The sequence below is a fragment of the Malaclemys terrapin genome, chromosome 11 (assembly GCF_027887155.1).
Source record: "Malaclemys terrapin pileata isolate rMalTer1 chromosome 11, rMalTer1.hap1, whole genome shotgun sequence".
Lineage (NCBI taxonomy): Eukaryota > Metazoa > Chordata > Testudines > Emydidae > Malaclemys > Malaclemys terrapin.
This window is the reverse complement of record NC_071515.1, coordinates 36,331,133-36,349,875: the sequence shown is the minus strand read 5'-3', so window position 1 is coordinate 36,349,875 and position 18,743 is coordinate 36,331,133. Positions and strand designations below refer to the sequence as shown.

General features: G+C 37.7%; 1 protein-coding gene across 1 annotated transcript in view; it reads right to left on the bottom strand.

Moving 5' to 3' along the window:
• Nucleotides 1-18,743, bottom strand: part of TTN (titin) — a 310,422-nt gene that overhangs the window by 86,291 nt on the left and 205,388 nt on the right. The window contains exons 216-242 of the mRNA XM_054044429.1: nucleotides 18,308-18,574; nucleotides 18,068-18,207; nucleotides 17,082-17,208; nucleotides 16,136-16,278; nucleotides 13,538-13,661; nucleotides 12,660-12,926; nucleotides 12,432-12,529; nucleotides 12,096-12,264; nucleotides 11,731-11,997; nucleotides 11,345-11,611; nucleotides 10,974-11,252; nucleotides 10,464-10,872; nucleotides 10,222-10,346; nucleotides 9,864-10,130; nucleotides 8,445-8,714; nucleotides 7,881-8,183; nucleotides 7,462-7,764; nucleotides 6,008-6,195; nucleotides 4,625-4,739; nucleotides 3,752-4,036; nucleotides 3,288-3,439; nucleotides 3,002-3,149; nucleotides 2,707-2,884; nucleotides 2,483-2,604; nucleotides 2,097-2,384; nucleotides 1,707-2,003; nucleotides 1,413-1,599 (exon numbers count right to left, since the gene is read on the bottom strand). Coding sequence (XP_053900404.1) covers nucleotides 1,413-1,599; nucleotides 1,707-2,003; nucleotides 2,097-2,384; nucleotides 2,483-2,604; nucleotides 2,707-2,884; nucleotides 3,002-3,149; nucleotides 3,288-3,439; nucleotides 3,752-4,036; nucleotides 4,625-4,739; nucleotides 6,008-6,195; nucleotides 7,462-7,764; nucleotides 7,881-8,183; nucleotides 8,445-8,714; nucleotides 9,864-10,130; nucleotides 10,222-10,346; nucleotides 10,464-10,872; nucleotides 10,974-11,252; nucleotides 11,345-11,611; nucleotides 11,731-11,997; nucleotides 12,096-12,264; nucleotides 12,432-12,529; nucleotides 12,660-12,926; nucleotides 13,538-13,661; nucleotides 16,136-16,278; nucleotides 17,082-17,208; nucleotides 18,068-18,207; nucleotides 18,308-18,574 — 5,785 coding nt within the window. The remainder of the gene's footprint in view (nucleotides 1-1,412; nucleotides 1,600-1,706; nucleotides 2,004-2,096; nucleotides 2,385-2,482; nucleotides 2,605-2,706; nucleotides 2,885-3,001; nucleotides 3,150-3,287; nucleotides 3,440-3,751; nucleotides 4,037-4,624; nucleotides 4,740-6,007; nucleotides 6,196-7,461; nucleotides 7,765-7,880; nucleotides 8,184-8,444; nucleotides 8,715-9,863; nucleotides 10,131-10,221; nucleotides 10,347-10,463; nucleotides 10,873-10,973; nucleotides 11,253-11,344; nucleotides 11,612-11,730; nucleotides 11,998-12,095; nucleotides 12,265-12,431; nucleotides 12,530-12,659; nucleotides 12,927-13,537; nucleotides 13,662-16,135; nucleotides 16,279-17,081; nucleotides 17,209-18,067; nucleotides 18,208-18,307; nucleotides 18,575-18,743) is intronic.

The following is an 18,743-nucleotide window of genomic DNA, read 5'->3' as shown; positions in this document are numbered from 1 at the left end:
TTATACAAGTCACTAATGAAAATATTGAATAATACCAGACCCAGGACTGACCCCTGCAGAACCCCACTAGATACACCCTCTCAATTTGACAGTGAACTATTGATAACTACTCTTTGAGTACAGTCTTTAAACCAGTTGTACATCTACCGTATAGTAATTTAATCTAGACCCCATTTCCCTAGTTTGCTTAGGAGAATGTCATGTACGACTATGTCAAAACACTTACTAAAATCAAGATATATTACATCTACTGCTTCACTCCACCCCACTATCTACTAGTCCAGTAACCCTGTCAAAGAAGGAAATTAGGTTGGCTTGGGAGGATTTGTTCTTGCCAAATCCATGCTGGGTATTCCTTATAACCCTATTATTCTCTATGTGTTTACAAATTGATCATTAATAATTTGTTCCAGTATCTTTCCAGGTATCGAAGTTAGGCTGATTAATTTATAATTCCTTGGGTCCTCTTTGTTTCTCTTTTTCAACATAAGTACTATCTTTGCTCTTCTCCAGTCCTCTGGAACCTGCATGAATTTTCAAAGATAATTGGTAACGGTTCTGAGATTGCTTCAGCTAGTTCCTTAAGTATCCTAGGATGAATTTTGTCAAGTCCTGCCAACTTGAATACATCCAACTTTGCTAAATATTTTTTAACTTGTTCTTTCCCTATTTTGACTTACATTCTTTCCCCCTTAGTGTTTATTAATTGTATTGGTTATCTGGTCACCTTTAGCCTTTTAAATGAAGACTCAAGCAAAATAGGTATTGAATGCCTCAGCCTTCTTGAGTTAATATCTCTGCTTTCCTGCTAAGTACAGAATCTACACTTTCCTTTGTCTTTCTCTTGCTCCTAATGTATTTAAAGAACTGCTTCTTATTGCCTTTTATGTTCCCTGCTGGGTGTAACTCATTTTGTGCATTAGCTTTTCTAATTTTGTCCCTACATGCTTGTGCTATTCTTCTGTACTCCTCCTTAGCAACAGCAGAATGTCATGCAGAAGACTAATGTTGGAGATCTGCCAGATGTTTTTTGGAACATTAGATTGGAAGAGTGTTAGCTACATACAAGTGTTGACAAAATGCCTCTGTGGCCTAATGCATGGAATGGCAATGGCACCAACTTTGAGAACACTCATTGGCAATCACAGAGAGTGTCCGGGGTTGCAGCAGAGAAAGTTGCTATTCCATTCAGGGGGAAAGGAAAAAGAATATAAGACTCTTAGTCTTCCATAAAGAAATTCTTGATTAAAATTAGGTATTGAAAGAGAAAGCATGCCATCTGACATTAGTTTGTTCTACATTTAGACAGCAAAAAAGTACAAGAAAATGATATGATATATGTTGAAAAGGTCAGTGCTACATTTATCTGTATTTATAGCCCCATTTACAAGCTAAATTGATAGTAGTCATACTTGAATGCTGTATCTGTCACTGGTATCTTATTGCATCTTATCCATTTATTGTGATCAGGATCATATCTCTCAACCCAATAACCAGTGATTGGACTGCCACCATCTTCATCTGGTTCAGACCATGTTAAGGTCACAGAATCTTTAGTGACTTCAGAAGGTGTGACACCTGTCGGAGGCCCTGGTGGATCTGTACAAATTCATAAATATAAATTTAAATATACACACACATTTGTATATTTATACATTTTCTGTAAAAGTACACAGTAAACTGATTAATCAAATTAATTAGCATACCAAAGGAATATTTAGCAATGATGGGGCTGTGTTGAACTGGCTCCCCAACACCATACATGTTTTCAGCACTGACTCGGAAGATGTATTCTTTATGAGGGGTTAAGTTCATCGCTTTGAAGTTTGTTCCCTTAATAGTCGATGACAGCTTGTGCCATACTTCACTGTCTGTAGCTCTTCTCTCAACAACATAGTTTGTGATTTTAGATCCACCATCATCTCGAGGGGGATTCCATGTCAGGAAGCAGGATTCATTTGTAATATCCGATATATCAAATGCAGCTGGGGGACCTGGCTTATCTATAGATGGCATAGATGAATATTAATTTCTGATGCTTATATGGTTGGCTACATTTATGTTGATTTAAAATAAATATAATAAATATAATATACCTAAAACGTTAACTTCAACAACGGCAGTAGCACGCCCACTGGAATTGACAGCTTCAATAATATAGGTACCACTGTCACTTCTCTTGCTGTCTGTAATAGTGACTCTGGAATGGTTAGGTTTGGTTTCAACCGTAATTCTATCGTCAGGTTTCAGGATTTTATCAGCCTTGGTCCAAGTAATCCGAGGTTCAGGCCTTCCTTTTATTGTAGCTGGTAGCTCAATTTTAGTTCCAGCTTTTACAGTCAGTCCAGCTAGAAGTTTCACATCTAGGAAAATTTCTGGGGCCTCTGATTTACGAGAAAATTAAAACATCGTTACAAAAACAGTGTTATGAAGAATGTTAGAAAGAATATAATGGATTTAATTTATTCATTTAAATAATTACCCTTTGAATCCACGGCCTGGATCTCATCTGTTGGCTTGCTTGGTTTGCTTGCTCCATGTTTATTCAAAGCCTTAACCCGGTATGAGTACCATTCACCTTCTTTAAGTTTTGGTACTTCCATTCTGTTAATTATAACACAATTCAGATATTTAAAATGGCAAGAATCAAATATTTTATTTAATTAAAATGGCATTCCTTCTGATTTTAGTGCTTAAAATGCTTACTTTGTTTCAGCAACAGGTTCGCCACAGGGCTCCCACTTATCAGTACCACGTTGGCATTTTTCTACCAGATAACCCTTGATGCGTGAACCACCATCATACTTAGGTGGATCCCATGCTAGGAAGATGCTTTTAGATGTTGGATCTCTCCATTTAACATTCTCTGGTGGATCAGGCACCGCTATAAAAATGAGAGATATAGAGGATCTTAGAAACCAATCTGAGACACAGATTTTTTCCAAAAGTTATATAAAAGCAAAAGCAGTAACATAATAGAAACATAAAAATGAATACTTACTTGTTGGTGCTGACATATTTACAGGTTCATCAATATATGCAGGCTCTCCTGGTCCACATTTGTTGCGTGCTGAAACTCTAAACAAATATTCTTTTCCTTGGATGAGGTCAGGTACAGTGAACTCTTGGTCAACAACATAATCCAGAACCTGAGAAAAAGAAATGTTCTAATTTATTTCTAGAATTCCTTCCGAAAGCAGTAAATGACCAAACTTCTGGGGTACAAACAGAAACAATATAGGAAGTGACAACTAACCATAATCACAAAAACAAAACAAAAAACTTACTTTGGTCCATGTTTTCCGGCTTATATCACGTTTTTCAATAAGATAGCCAGTCACTGGACTTCCTCCATCATTTTCTGGAGCATCCCATGTCAATTGCACTGTGTTCCTGCTCATATCTATCACTTTTAGTTCTCTTGGTGCACTTGGGCGAGCTGGAAGTGACATATATTGCATTAATTTGTCTTTTCATCAATAGTTTACCATATTTTCTATTCCATCTATTTATTAAAAGACTTGGGCTACTTAGACACTCTCCCCTAAATTAGGAGATACTGAAAACTGAAAGACCACTGCAAATGGACTTCAGTAAAGTTATTTTTGTTAGAATTATTGTTAAATGTACCTCATTTGCTGAATGTTATATGATTTCTCATAGTATAATGATCTAAAGATTTTTTGCAAGATATTGGTTAGAAGTTCTTGCTATAATTTAAATACCCGAAAGGAGGTTTTTGCCTGCTTACCAATGACATTAACATCAATTTCTCCTGAAATAGATGACACAGGGTTTTCTAATTTCAAGGTATAAATGCCCTTGTCTGGACGTTCACTTGGAGTAATAACAAGTTCTGCAAAGGCTGCAGTAGTCTCTATTTTCACACGGTCACCCTTTTCTAAGATTTTGTCACCAACAGACCACGTTGCAGTTGGCACAGGGTAGCCCGTGATAGGAACACGGATCTTGAGTGGCTCTGGGACAATAACTTCCAGTCCATCTTTAAATGCACTTAAGTCCATTGTCGGTCCAACTGAAAAAGGAGAAAAATTGATTCCAATAAATACTTTCAGACTTTTTGATTTTTATATTGTTGTTAATGATACTGCAATTGGCAGGCTGCTCCTTGACTCCACTTCCACCAGCAGCAGCCAGTCGGGAGCCACCTGGGCCCAGCTGCAGCAGCTCACTCCTGCCCTCTCTCTACCAGTGTGCTCTTTAGAAACCCTTAAGATAGCTAGGTAGCTAAACAATAGCAGGTGGGAAGTTTAACTTCCATTGGTAGTAAATCTTTAAATGTATTTTTAAAAGTTTTGGGCCCCATTCTGTAGGTGATTAGTTAAAAGACCATCCTCCTTCTTCAACATAGCTGCTTATGCTGTTGTTCAATGGGTCTCCCAACAATAGAGCTAGCTCACCTGCAGAGATGGTTGTAGTAAAGAATTTATCTGGGTCAGAGGCCCTTGCTGTTGGCATTCAGTGTTGGTATAATAGGTCTGATGAAGGCCATGCACAGTAGCATCCTGATTTTAGCACTGACAGCTAGTACTGTCATGATACCCTGAACAGATGCAGCTTTATGTCTTACCTGATTAACTAAACTAAAAAGAAAACTGCTTACCGTAAGTGTCATCTGCAGTCAGTGGCCCAATAGCCTCAGCTGGATCTGAAACACCAGCTGCATTTTCTGCAGAGACTCTGTAGTAGTAACTGGCTCCTGGTTTCAACCCAGTTACCTAAAAAGGAACAAATAAGCAATTGCAAATTAAAAATCATGTTAAATATTGTGAACACTGTGACATTGCACTCCATATGTTTTATGGAAATATGCTAATGAGTGTGAATTAATGTAACTGGAATATGCTTCATGCAAAAGGTCTCTTGTAAGGTATCCTTTCAAAACTTATAATCTACTGAGTGTGTTCATCCTTTTTGTATGTATGTTTCATTCTTGTACTTAAAACTAGAAATATGAAGTATTACTCTGAAGTCCTATTGTAATTATGCAAAGTGTGGGCCATTAATGATGGTTTAGAATCTTGATGGCTCCCATTGACTAAGACAATTGGTTGTAAATGGCTCCATTTACTTGCAAGCCTTCCTGCATTCCTGTGAGTCAGGCTGGGAAGAATGGAGGCTTGGGGTCTCACAGGACATGTAACCATGTCACCTGGTACTGGAATCCATCTTAAACCTGGTGCTTTTCCATTTAGAAGGAGGGGTGGGGACCCAGAGAGACAAAAGATTCCAGCCTTGTGCCAAAGCTACAAAAGGGGGTGGAACAGAACAAAGCTGCCAGTCATGAGAAATCCCCTAGTTACCACCTGAGCTGGAACTAACAAGGACTGTATCGGGGGAAGGATTGGGACCAGAGTAGGAGGGAGTCTAGTCTGTGAAAGAAGCTTATTGGAACATCTCTGAGGGCGAAATTTACCTGTATTCAATTTCTTAATGTATTAGGCTTAGACTTGTATGTTTTGTTTTATTTTGCTTGGTAACTTACTTTGGTCTATCTGTTATTACTTGAAATCACTTAAATCCTACTTTTTATACTTAACAAAATCATTTTTGTTTATTAATTAACCCAGAGTAAGTGATTAATACCTGTGGGAGCAAACAGCTGTTCATATCTCTCTATCAGTGCAATAGAAGGTGGACAATTTATGAGTTTACCCTGTATAAGCTTTATACAGAGTAAAACAGATTTATTTGGGGTTTGGATCCCATTGGGAGCTGGGTGTCTGGGTGCTGGAGACAGGAGTACTTGCTGAGCTGTTTTCAGTTAAGTCTGCAGCTTTGGGGGGGTGGTTCAGACCCTGGGTCTGTGTTGCAGCAGATTAGTGTATCTGGCTCAACAAGACAGGGTTCTGGAGTCCCAAGCTGGCAAAGAAAACGGGCTCAGAGGTCGTTTCAGCACATCAAGTGGCAGTCCCAAGGGGGTCTCTGTGACCAGATCTGTCACAAACACATACTGAATATTTCATTTAAGAATGAATCACCTTACCTTATAAGTAAGATTAGGGACAAGTCTTGGATTACAACGGATCCAGTTGTCTGTTCCCTCTTCACGTCTTTCAATAATATAACCCATTATTGGACTTCCTCCATCTTTCAGAGGAGGCTCCCATGTAAGCTGCACAGATGACTTAGTTTGGTCTGAATGACTGAGGTTAATGGGAGGACTTGGTTTTTCTGAAAAGAATTTGAAGAAATTAGACATTATCAACTGGAAAAGGAGATTTGGTCTTACTATATATAAGTTGAACTATATCATCCATATCAGACAACCCCCCAACCTAAAGCAAATACTCACCAGCAACCACACATCACTGAACAAAACCACTAACCCAGGAACCTATCCTTGTAACAAACCCCGATGCCAACTCTGTCCACATATCTATTCAAGTGACATCATCATAGGACCTAATCACATCAGCCATACCATCAGGGGCTCGTTCACCTGCACATCTACCAATGTGATATATGCCATCATGTGCCAGCAATGCCCCTCTGCCATGTACATTGGCCAAACCGGACAGTCTCTACGCAAAAGAATTAATGGACACAAATCTGACATCAGGAATCAAAATACTCAAAAACCAGTGGGAGAACACTTTAACCTGTCTGGTCATTCAGTGACAGACCTGCGGGTGGCTATATTACAACAGAAAAACTTCAAAAACAGACTCCAAAGAGAGACTGCAGAGCTAGAATTGATATGCAAACTAGACACAATCAACTCCGGTTTGAATAAGGACTGGGAATGGCTGAGCCATTACAAACATTGACTCTATCTCCCCTTGTAAGTACTCTCACACTTCTTATCAAACTGTCTGTACTCGGCTAGCTTGATTATCACTTCAAAAGTTTTTTTTTCTCTTAATTAATTGGCCTCTCAGAGTTGGTAAGACAACTCCCACCTGTTTATGCTCTCTGTATGTGTGTATATATATCTCCTCAATATATGTTCCATTCTATATGCATCCGAAGAAGTGGGCTGTAGTCCATGAAAGCTTATGCTCTAATAAATTTGTTAGTCTCTAAGGTGCCACAAGTACTCCTGTTCTTCTTTTTGCGGATACAGACTAACACGGCTGTTACTCCGAAATATATCATCCATTGATACCTTAAATATTATTTTAAAGCCTTCCCCGTAGTCCTACTATTCATTTTTTTTTAAAAAAGAGATTGGTTCCCAATTTCAGAGCTGAATTACTTGGAAGAAGATCTGTCATTGTTATTATTAAGAGTGGCTAATTTACCAAATGATCGCAAAATATTTCTGGTGAATTCAAAGAAGAAAAGTAGGAAGAGCTAACTTGGCTTACACTACTTTCTCTCCTCACATCTCACCCATCTCTACTCCACTCCTGGTCTTTTCTGTACATATGCTGTACGAATGATCACAATTTCCTTATATTATAAAACAATCAACACTGTTAAGACTTTCATACTCACCAATTGGGTCCATAATTTTAACAGCTCGAGTAGCAGCACTTGGTTTGCCAACTCCAATCTGGTTTTGTGCTCTGACTCTGAAGTAGTATTCTTTGTTTTCCACAACATCAGTCATGGTAGCAGCTAATTCATGTGCTGCAGTGGTCATGGCGGGCTCCCACCTTATTGAACCTTTGTCACGCAATTCAACAATGTAGCCAGTAATTGGAGAGCCTCCATCATACTCTGGTGGCTCCCAGGTAAGTGAAGCACCAAATCTGTTCACATCAATAACTTCTACATTCAGAGGAGGACCAGGAACATCTGCATTTTATTTTTTGTGGGAGAGGAGGGGAAAGAACAATAATGCATGTTGGGAGAAAAAATGCAAAAACTAACTAAAAACATTATTTTGAGATTTTTTCAAAATTGTGGCTTACCAAATTTGCTCTTTGCTTCAACAGGTGTGTCAGTTTCCACTGGTTCCCCAGTGCCCACTCTGTTTTTAGCACTCACTCGGAAGAGGTACTCAACTCCTCCTCTCTGAAGTCCAGTAACGGTATATTCACAACTGTCAGCACGGTCAGTGGCCAAAATCCAGGTCTTACGTTTGATATCACGTCTTTCAACGACATAGCCAATGATTTTACTTCCACCATCACTTTCTGGTTCCTCCCAGGCAAGGCTAACTTCACCATCATATGTTTCAGTGACTTCTAAGTTTCTAACTGGACCTGGAACATCTGAAATTTATGTGAAAAGTATTTTTAGTATAGCTCATCTTTGTTTTTACGTTGACCTACAAGCAAAGAGTAAGCTGCTATAGGTTACGAATTGCACTGAGGTAGTTTATTCCTGCTTGAAATGAGGGTAGAACCCCACCATTGCAAATGATGGCATTTTCTTTCTACATGTCCCATAGAGCTAAACTGCTATATTATGGCAATAGCTGTAAACAGAGCAAAATCCAGTGCAGACAAGGCCTTAATAAATGAAGAGCTTACCAATAACATCTACATTGATGTGTGCTTCAGCTTTGCCGTGTTTGTTTTGGAGTATAATTTTGTATCTTCCTTTATCAGATTTCTTTGCTTCCAAAATTTTGAAGGTGGTGCTGTCAACCGTTGTATCAACCGTGTGTGTTGGCAGGCTTTCATCTTCTTTTAACCACTCGGCTTCTGCTTTTGGGTAGGCATCATATGGAACAACCATGGTCAAAGGCTTCCCAACATCAACCACAAGGTTTTGGTCAGCAGTCTTGATTCTTGGGGCAGCTAAAAAAGACCAGTGAGGCAAATGAGTGTTTAATATTTTCAAAACTATTCAATATACTTCTTGCATATTCAATACAGATTCTAACTCAGAAAAAGTAATGGGAGTTGTATATGAATCTGAAACAAATTATTAATGTATTCATGGGGTTGCCCCAAAGGGACGAATTCACGCTGGCCAGTGTACATTGAGCACCTGATCCGGCACTGAAGTCAATGGGAGATTTACCACTGATTTCACTGGGCACAGGACCAAGACCTGGCTGAGTATAAGGGAGAAACTTTCCTGCATATATCTGGCTCACCCAAAACACAAAGAGGTCACTGCAGAGGCCTCCCCAATAACATCCACAGAGGAATATTACAGGAGGGGCCTAAAGGCCACAAGGCAAAATCCATGTATTTTTGCATGGTACCCTGAAATGCACAAAGTAGTAATAAAAGCTAGTTCTAATATAGACGTTTTCTTTAGTAGATCTCAAAACACTTTACAAAGGAGATCAGTATTATTATCCCCATTTTACAGCTGGGGAAATTGAAGTACAGCTGTGAAATGACTTGCTCAAAGTCACCTAGCAGGCCAGTAACAGAGCCTAAAATAGAACCAGGGCTCCTGAGTCCCAGTACAGTATAGTTCTCTATCCGTTTGGCCATACCGATGTGTGTGTGTGTGTGTGTGTGTGTGTGTGTGTGTATATGTATAAAAGTAGGGAGAAGGAGGCTGCTGTTGGGCATTAACTCTATGCACTTTCATGGTCTGATGCTGCAAACTGGCACATGAGCAACTTTACTCAAGTGAGTAACCCCACTGAAATGACTTTTTTTTTTTTTAAAAGAACTGCAGCCGCACACTATGTATGTTCCAGATGGTCTTTACAGCATAATTCTTTCTTTTTTTTCTTTCCTTTGGAAAAAAATGTATACATTTTTCATATACAAATAGAAACTTCTGTTTGGCAATTTTCTTTTTTGACTATAATCCCAGTGGTCATGGAAAAGTAGTTTAATGAGATTCCAGATTGTCTCCACTTTACTACACATTCTAATCCAACCTTCTGAAAAGGTATATGAAATGTTACATAACTAGTGACAATATCTTTATTAACTAATCTCAGATTTTATAAGATAAATACAATGAAGTAGATGACTTACCAGCCAATTCAAGTTTAGCTCTAGCTTCTTTATCTTTGGCAATAAATCTGTATTCACCTTGGTCACGAGGCTTTATTTCGCACACCTGCAACCTATGGACTTTTCCTTCACTCATCATCTGATGTTTGTCACCTTGGACTATAATCATGTTATTTCTTAACCACTTGACTTCCACTCCATCTTTATTCAACTCAGCCATGAAGATGACATCAGAGCCTGGAGCTTCATAAATATCTTGTGGCGGTCGGATGATCTCAATAGGAATTTCTGAAATAAATACCCATTAATTTGAAAAGTGTTTAATCTTTCTTCTAATTACTAAGAACTGGCAGAAACTCCTTTTTAATTTTACATTTACCTTCAACAAAAAGTCTTGCCCTTGATTTCCTGTCATCTACTCCACAGGAATATTCACATTCATCCTCTAGTCTACAATCTTTTATAATTAATCTGTGCAAATTTCCATCCTTCTCAAACAGATACCTTGACGGGGATAAGGGATGGTGAGAGAAATAAGTGAATTAAAACACAGAACAAACACCAAAACACGACAAACACATTTTGAAGTTTAACAAGAGAAGTGTGATAAAATGTGCATACTTTTTGCCTTCTCTGATTTCGCGTCCATTTTTGTACCATTTTACACTTGCTTTCTCTTTGGAAAGCTGGCAGGTAAAGACAGCGTCATCAAATTCAGTGACAGTCTGGTCCCGTAGGTGCTCAATGAAGTCTGCAGGTGCCTCTGTGATAAGGAGCTCTGCAACAGATTTGTCTTGTCCAGCAGTGACAGTGTATTCGCCTTCATCTATAAACCCACAGTCTTTAATGATAAGTGAGTGTTTGTATTTGTCAACTTTGTACAAAATGCGTCTGTCAAATGTAACTTCCTCGCCATTCTTTGTCCACTGAAGGGTTACATTGAGGCGATTGACTTTACACCAGAATGTGACTGATTTCTTCTCCATTGTCTCAATATCTTCAAGAGGGACAACAATTCTGAGATCCTCCTCTGTTGAAATGAAAAATAAAATATGGCTCATTTACATCCTTATTTAAATCAGCATTTGACATAATTAAATGTCTGTAACTTTTAAAATACAAGTTACTTACCCAGTACTGTTAAGGCAGCAGAGCTCTTGACGTGTTCCCCTCTGGCGTTTGATAGTGAGACAGTATAGGTAGCTTGATCTGCAAAGTGTGCATCTCTGATTCTGAGAGTGTAAACTAAATCCTTATGGACCATGATGGATTTTGCACTATCGAATATTGGCTCCTCATTTTTGTACCATTTAGCTTTGGCACCTTCTGTATTGACCTCACAGTTAAAGACAAGTTCTTCTCCCTCTTTAACTACTTGATCCTTAAGTGGAGTTATAATCCTGAGTTTTTCTGAAATTGAGAAAAAATATTGCATCTTTCATACTATAAAAGAATAAAATAAAATGTGCCCACACCACTTACTAAAATAATCAAAAGCTTACCAATCACTTTTAAGTGTGCTGTTGCTTTGATTCCACCAACCATGATGGAATACTTTCCTTCGTCTCCTAAAATAGAGTCCTTAATGGCGAGTAATCTCTTTTTGCCATCTGAAATGATGTCATACTTATCACCAGCCTCAAGTACTTTATTACCCCTCAGCCACTGTACTTCAAAGCCATCTTTGGATATTGAGCAGACAAATTCAGCTTTTTCTCCTTCTAGTACTTCAACATTTTGTGGTCTGGTAATAAATTCTGCTGCAAGTTCTGTAAAAATAAATGTTGAACATATATTATTTTTTCTGTATAAACAGAGCAAAAGAAAATTGCATACCCTTGTCTACCTGATTTTTCTATGAAAAAATATACCAAAGTAATTTTCTTACCATGTACTTTGAGTTTGCCGGTCGTGCGAGTACTTGGAAGCCTACAGCTGTATTCGTCAGCATCGTCAAGGCGAGCATTATGAATGACAAGAATTCTCTTTCGGCCATCAGCAATTTGTTCATATCTACCACCTTCAGGTAATTCTTTATCTCCTTTAAACCAAGTTACTTCAGCACCAGGCTTAGAGACTTCACAAATGAATTTCACAGTGTCAGTTTCATTTACTTCGATATTGGGAAGATTTTTGGTGAAAACAGCTTCCTCCTCTATAAAAAGAAATTTAGAAGCATTTGATTAAAACAAAATGATCAAACTATTGTTCTTCTTTCACATGAAGTATATTTAAGAGTAGATTTAGTTTTACCTATAACTGTTAGGATGCCCGAGGTTCTAGCTGTTTTTGCTTCACATGCATATTCTGCTTCATCTTCAAACAGACATTTGTTGACCACAAGAATATGTTGGGCACCTTTGGAAATTATGTCATACTTTTTGCCCTTTCTGATTTCAATGCCATCCTTAAACCACCGTACCTTTTTTAAAGCAAATTGATATTGTAATAGTTATTAATGTTAATGCATTGCATCATTAATTTTAGCATTGTGTTACTTTGTAATAACATAAGGTTGAGATTTTTTTAAAAAAACAACCACCTCACACCGAAGTATTATTCAGATAATAAGAACATGATATTACAGACCTTGACATTTGGGCGGGAAATTTCACATTCAAACCGAGCAATCTCTTTTTCTTTCACTTCAAGGTCGGTAAGGGGCTTTGTAAAGTCAACACGAAGAGCTATAAGAAAAATATATATATATATATAAGTTGAGAATAATCATAGTTATGCAAGAATAAATCATTACAGATGATAGTAATATGATTATTAGTAATGCTAACAACAAAGAGGTTAAATTACGTGACTTACGTTCCACATTCAAGAAGCAAGAGGTCTTGAAATCCTTAGCATCACAGGTATATGTTCTAGCATCATCTAATGTGCAGCCATGAATAATGAGTTTTCTGACCCTGCCCTCAGCAATGATATCGTGCTTCTTTGTTTTGTGAATTTCATGTCCATTCTTGAACCATTTCACCTCTGCATTTTCTCTGGATACTTCACACTCCAGTACTGCAGTGGCTTCCTCCTCTACTGTCTGGTCCTCAAGTGGTTTAGTAAATTCAACTGGGGGTTCTAAAAGAAGGATAGAAATTAGAGATGGAGAACACCATAATTTTAGCTATCCAGCAATCAATACAGGATTATTCCCTACAATACATTCCTGAGTGCTATGTCTAATCTGGTTTTAAATTACTCTCAAGTGATGGGGCTCCTAAAATTTCTACTGGGACAATAATTCACAAGGCTAAAAGATTATTCTGTTGGAAAATTCTTCATTATATTCAGTTTATTTTTTCAGTTTTTCAGTTTTAGCCTATTACAGTTGTAAAAACAAAGACGAGGATTAACCATTTCCTTGTCTCCTTGGTGCTTACAGTTTTAGGTACTTGTAAATCATTATCACAAGCCCCTGTACCTTAATTTGTTTAGCCAAGCTGTATATATGTATTGTAGTTTTCATCATTTCTTATAAGTAATTCCCTGCAACCATTGCAATTGTTTTTGTGTCTCTTCTCTGAATTTGCTCCAGTTTATCAACTCCTTTCCAGTACTGAGATAACTAGAAGTGTATGCAGTGTTTTAGGTATGATCTAACCAGTTTAATATAAAGAGTATCCATAGACTTCCTAATCCATGATGGATTAATAATCACCAGACAGATATAATTATGCTAACCAGTTTACCTTTTACAAAAAGATTTGCTTGTGTTTTGAAATCCTTTGCAGTCAGTGAGACTTCTCCAGCATCTGTTAACTTGACATCTCTGAGAATAAGTGAGTGTACTCTTCCTTCAGCACGTGTGACAACCTAATTAAACAAAAAAACATTTTGTAAGTATCTACACTAACTATATGAGGACTCTTCAATTCAATGTCATTTACTCTTTATTATTTTTATTGGGTACATATTTTGGACAATTTCCTTCTACATATGCATGGTGGATCTAGGACACTTTCAAGATTTTTGATATATACATATATATATATATTTTCCTCTTATCTACACAGGCACTGGTATTAGAGTACTTCCACGCGTTCCAATGAGAGGAAGTATATGTCAAAATCTAAAGAAATTACATCTTATATATAATAACTTAAAAATATATGTTCATATTCACATAGTGTGTGTGTTTAAAATAGATTAATGACCTCATTGTGAATAAAACAAATAAATATACTTATTCCCCTTTGCAAGAATGCATTAATTGCTATCTTAGCTCATTGATTTTGTAAAATGGCACTTAATTGAGACCAAGTTCATTTTGAATTGATGCTTATAAACACCAAAGTAAATATGGGCAGTGACAATAGCTTTATGGTGAAAAGTGGGTATTCCTTGTGACTATGTCTGAAGTAAAAGCGATAGGAGAAAATGTGCAAGAACTGAAACTCTCCTTATACACACATTTTACTCACTGTGATAACATTATACCAGTATATTTTAGTAGCTAAGGACCCCTAGTGAAGGGAGTGCTCCATGATGGTCCAATGCTGCATCTACTCTTGAATAATCTCTTGTAGCTGCACCACTCTTAGCTCTACATGTATTCCAGGAGTGGACCCACCAGCATTACAACCACACAGAAGGCTCCCACTACCGACAGAATGAGGTTCATAAAGTATCTCCTAAAGAATTATTTTAAATTATTTGTAGGAAAGTATAAAGTCAAGCAATAGCAGTAGTTCTGGTAAGGTGAAGGCAAATGGGAAGTCTAAATTGAGAATGAAAACAGAGGAGATGGAGTTGTTTCTGAGAATACTCATTATGCCCAAAATAAATATTTATATCTTTGAAATACTTAGCTGAAAGAAGTTCAGATGAAGTAATAAATTTGCTTGGCCAAGATAGTTTAAGGTAAAGAATAGTCAAACCTCAAATCCCATTTTCTTGTAGAGTCAGTTTGACTCTCGGAAACAATGGTGACAGTGTTTAAAGAGGTTATTTTAGAGGAAGTGATGGATCAAATAAACATGGAGCGCATGAACGTGTATTCCTGTGCAACCAAATCTTTTGGTTGAAGCCAATACGAGCTGTGAGTGTGTAGGGGAAATCAGAATTAAGGTATAAAATCTCATTAAGTAGTTGAAATGAGTCAGAAAGTGGCCCAAATGGACAAGAATAAGATGATATTCCTTAATGTTTAATACTGAAGTTTCAGTATCTCTTACTATATTTTGCAAGTCCGTAACAATGATTAATCCACTTCATTGACTAAAATGCTTGCACATTTTTATTTCAAAATATGAAAGTGAATTTTACCTTGGTTTATTAAACCTCTAATCGGCAGAGTTTCAATTCTGTTTACAGATCTTTAAGTATAGCAATATGGATGACAGTTCTGAGTTTGGCTAAACTGAGTAAAACTCAGAAAGATCTCACTGAAAACAAGAGTCTTCTTATTAATATATGAAAAATCTACAGTAAAAATTAAACTAAACTTCAATTTGCATTAAAGAAACACCTACCAGCATTATTACAAATTCTGAAATGTCATTAACTTGTGTAATTCCTTAGACATTTATTTGTGTTTTCCTACAAGGCAGCTCTATTTAACTAGAGATCTGAAGGCATTACACATAACATGAGTACCTAATAAAGAATGCATCTGAATAACGGCATCTTAAAAATTGTAACATATATTTTATATTTTTTATAATATATTCCCTACTGTTGGCAAACTTAAAATATTCAATTAACTACATTCCAGGCAGCTCAAATCTCAGAGCTAAGAGTCAGCACTTGAAGAAGGGTTTAAAATAGCTAGTGAGAAATGTTTGGCAAGCAAACCTGCCTAGAAAGTTATCTGGAAAGCCTGATCAAATGCCTGAAATGGAATTTCAATCTTCTGAATCCCCATATATGCAGAACTGGACCGCAGCTCTGCTTTCAGTGGAAAGAATCAGGAACTGCATTTATCCATAAAACTCACTCAAACTGCAACACACCTTAGCAGGAACCATTTCATACCCCTTGTGGCTGCGATTGCCAACAATTCAGGCACAAAAAGCTTTTTACTCTTGTGGTCAATGTTTTGAAACCTTTTAACTTTTCTTGGTGTGATAAATACACATGCTATTTCAGATCCACTTTATTTACAGAAAAATACAAAATTATGTTTAAGTGAGAACACTGTACATCTGAAAATAGAAACAGCACATTCTTCTGTCTTAGTGCTTCTGCTGCTGGAAGGAGGGAGGTAAGACATAAAGGAGAGTGGGGAGGAAAGGAAGAAAGGGGGAAATTAGGAGTGGAAGAAAGCAGGTGGAAAGAAGTCTCTTTACCTTGTCACTGGGTTCCAGTTTCTGTCCATGCAAGAACCACTCCACCACGATTCCCTCATAGGAGAGCTCACAGTCAAAGGTGGCTGATTCACCAGCTGTCACTGTTACATCCTTGAGCGGTCTGAGTAGGCCAATTACTCGTGCTTGGCAAGGGGGAGAAATCATATTCACATTAGTCACTTCACTCAAGAGAGAGCTGCTGCCCTACCCACTAATCTCTATGGTGACTTCTCCCAAGAGAGAGAGACATGGTAATGCAGAGCTATTTAAATTCCCTAACTAGAGGGGGGCCACTTGGGGTTCTTAGGGGGAGGGTTGGGCACTGGAGATTCCCTATTTGCAGAGCCTGTTTCTTTAAAATGAACAAGATCAGCAGGAAAGTTGCAGTGCATCTGTCTCCCTGCCAAGCCCTGCATGCCTCTTGCTAGATAAGGCATGTGCCTTCCAAAATAGCGAGTGCTAGGATTGGAGGGAGAGACAAGTGGTCTCCAACCATGTGATCTGTCCCTGTCCATCAAGCGCTTAGTTCTTTCCCCAAATGTTAGTGTGGTGGCAACCCAGCAGTTGAAACCAGAAATGTCAGCACAGCAAAGCTTTTGGTTGTAATACTTCAGTTGCATAACAAATGATAACACAAGACCACCCAGAAGCCTTAAAGTCAATGTCCTTTTTCTCTTGCTTTAATAAAAAGAAACTATAAAAATTATATTTAAAAAAAATCTTAAACTAACAGGGATCAAGGTCATCAGTGACCGATACTTTAGAATCACTGTCCCTTCAAGGAGTGATCAGGGGCTTGGTGCAGTTTAGTGATTTAGCCACCCATTCCAAACAACCTGCTGTGTGATGTAATGATTCAGTTAGTTTCATTTTAATTCATTTCTTCTAATTTTAAAGACCCAGCATTCACTATATCTATTCATTCATATACGAATAAGACACTTACGTTTCACTCGAAGGTGAGCACTGGATTTGGCATTTGCTGCTTGGAAGTCCACTCCACCAGCTTGGCCCAAACGTACATTGTACAATACGAGGAAGTGCTTTTTGCCTTCCTCCTTAATTTCACACTCCTTCAAGAAGGAAAACAACAAAGTATAGAAGTAGTGAGCTGCGTTTATAGAATTTCCGCAGACACACAAAGTATATATTGTATGTAAAACAACACTCCTGTGCAGAATATTTTTTAGAGATACATGTAGCCTTGCTATATTATTTCTAAAATAGCCATAATGTCTAGGCAATAGATACTTTTGAAATCTGAACTGCTACGAAATTGCCTAGTACAGCCAACAATTCAAATGATGTGCTTGCTCATAAATCCACTTATGGACTATTTCCATTAGCTCTGCTGAAGATATACATTTATTCATCAACAATGCACTGACGAAGTGGGATATTGGGAAGAACTTAGATACATTGAAGACACTGGCTTGTAAGCACTAGCAATAGCAGGTGTCTGGCAATGCTAATGAACATATCAACAGTCTCTCATTACAAAAGATAGTCCTCATTTTAGATCCACGTTTCAATCTCTCTCTCTCTCTCTCTCTCTCGCAGACACAGAAACTTACAACTATCTCACTTTTCCTATTGTTTGTTTATTTCCATCAGGACTGCTGAATTCAGTGTTGCCAACTCTTAGGTTTTTCTAGGTTTTTTTAGGTTAGTCTCTTAATATTTGGTGGGTTTTTTTTAAATCACCAAGAGTCATACAAATATGTAAGACTTTCAGCCTCAGTTTTGATTTTAAAAAGTAAGTTTCTAGCCTTCCTGGTTGTGGAGAAAAACTAAAAAATGTGAATTGAGTGCACTTAAAATCTCAAAAGTTAGAAGGTAAGTTAAAAGAATCTAACATGTATTTTTTTATCTCATAGTTGTTATGAATCTCTGTCCACACAGAAGTCTGGGCTTGATCAGCGTTATGCTTACAGGTGATTGGTTCAGGGTTTCTCCTTTTAGTTTCCAGCTGGCGTGGACATCTTCCTCAGAGATTTCAGTATCAAAGCGGGCAGTCTCTGTCTCAATTACCTCCACACTGTACAGGTGGCGCAGAATCTTAATATCCCGCTCTGAGGGGTGAGAAAAACAAATGAACATTTGATGCCATCAGCCTTCAACAGAAACTCACAAGAGCTTTACAACAGAGAGGCATTGACAAAACCACCCTACCTTCAATGTTGAGTTTGGCAGAGGTTTGGTCAGTGCCACAATCACAGGTGTATGTTCCAATGTCTTTCTTCAAAGCTCTCTTGAGGATTAGGATTCTCTTTTTGCCATCAGCCTTGACAACAACATTTTTTGATGGAGTTATTTCTATGCCATCTTTCATCCATTTCACAGGAGCATCTGCTTTGCTAATTTCACATTGTAAAATCACTTCATCTCTCTCTACAGCAGTATAATCTTGAAGCTTTGCAGTAAAGTAAGGATCTCCCTCTGCAAATACAAGTTGAGATAAACATATGACAGTTTTAATTGTTTTAAAAGCACAATTAGTCCTTTTAATAAAGTTTGTACCATCTTAGGCCATGCAGGATACATAAGGCATAGTCTTAAAGCTTTTTATTCTTGTCAAGTGTCTGAACAGAGGATTAACAACAATAAA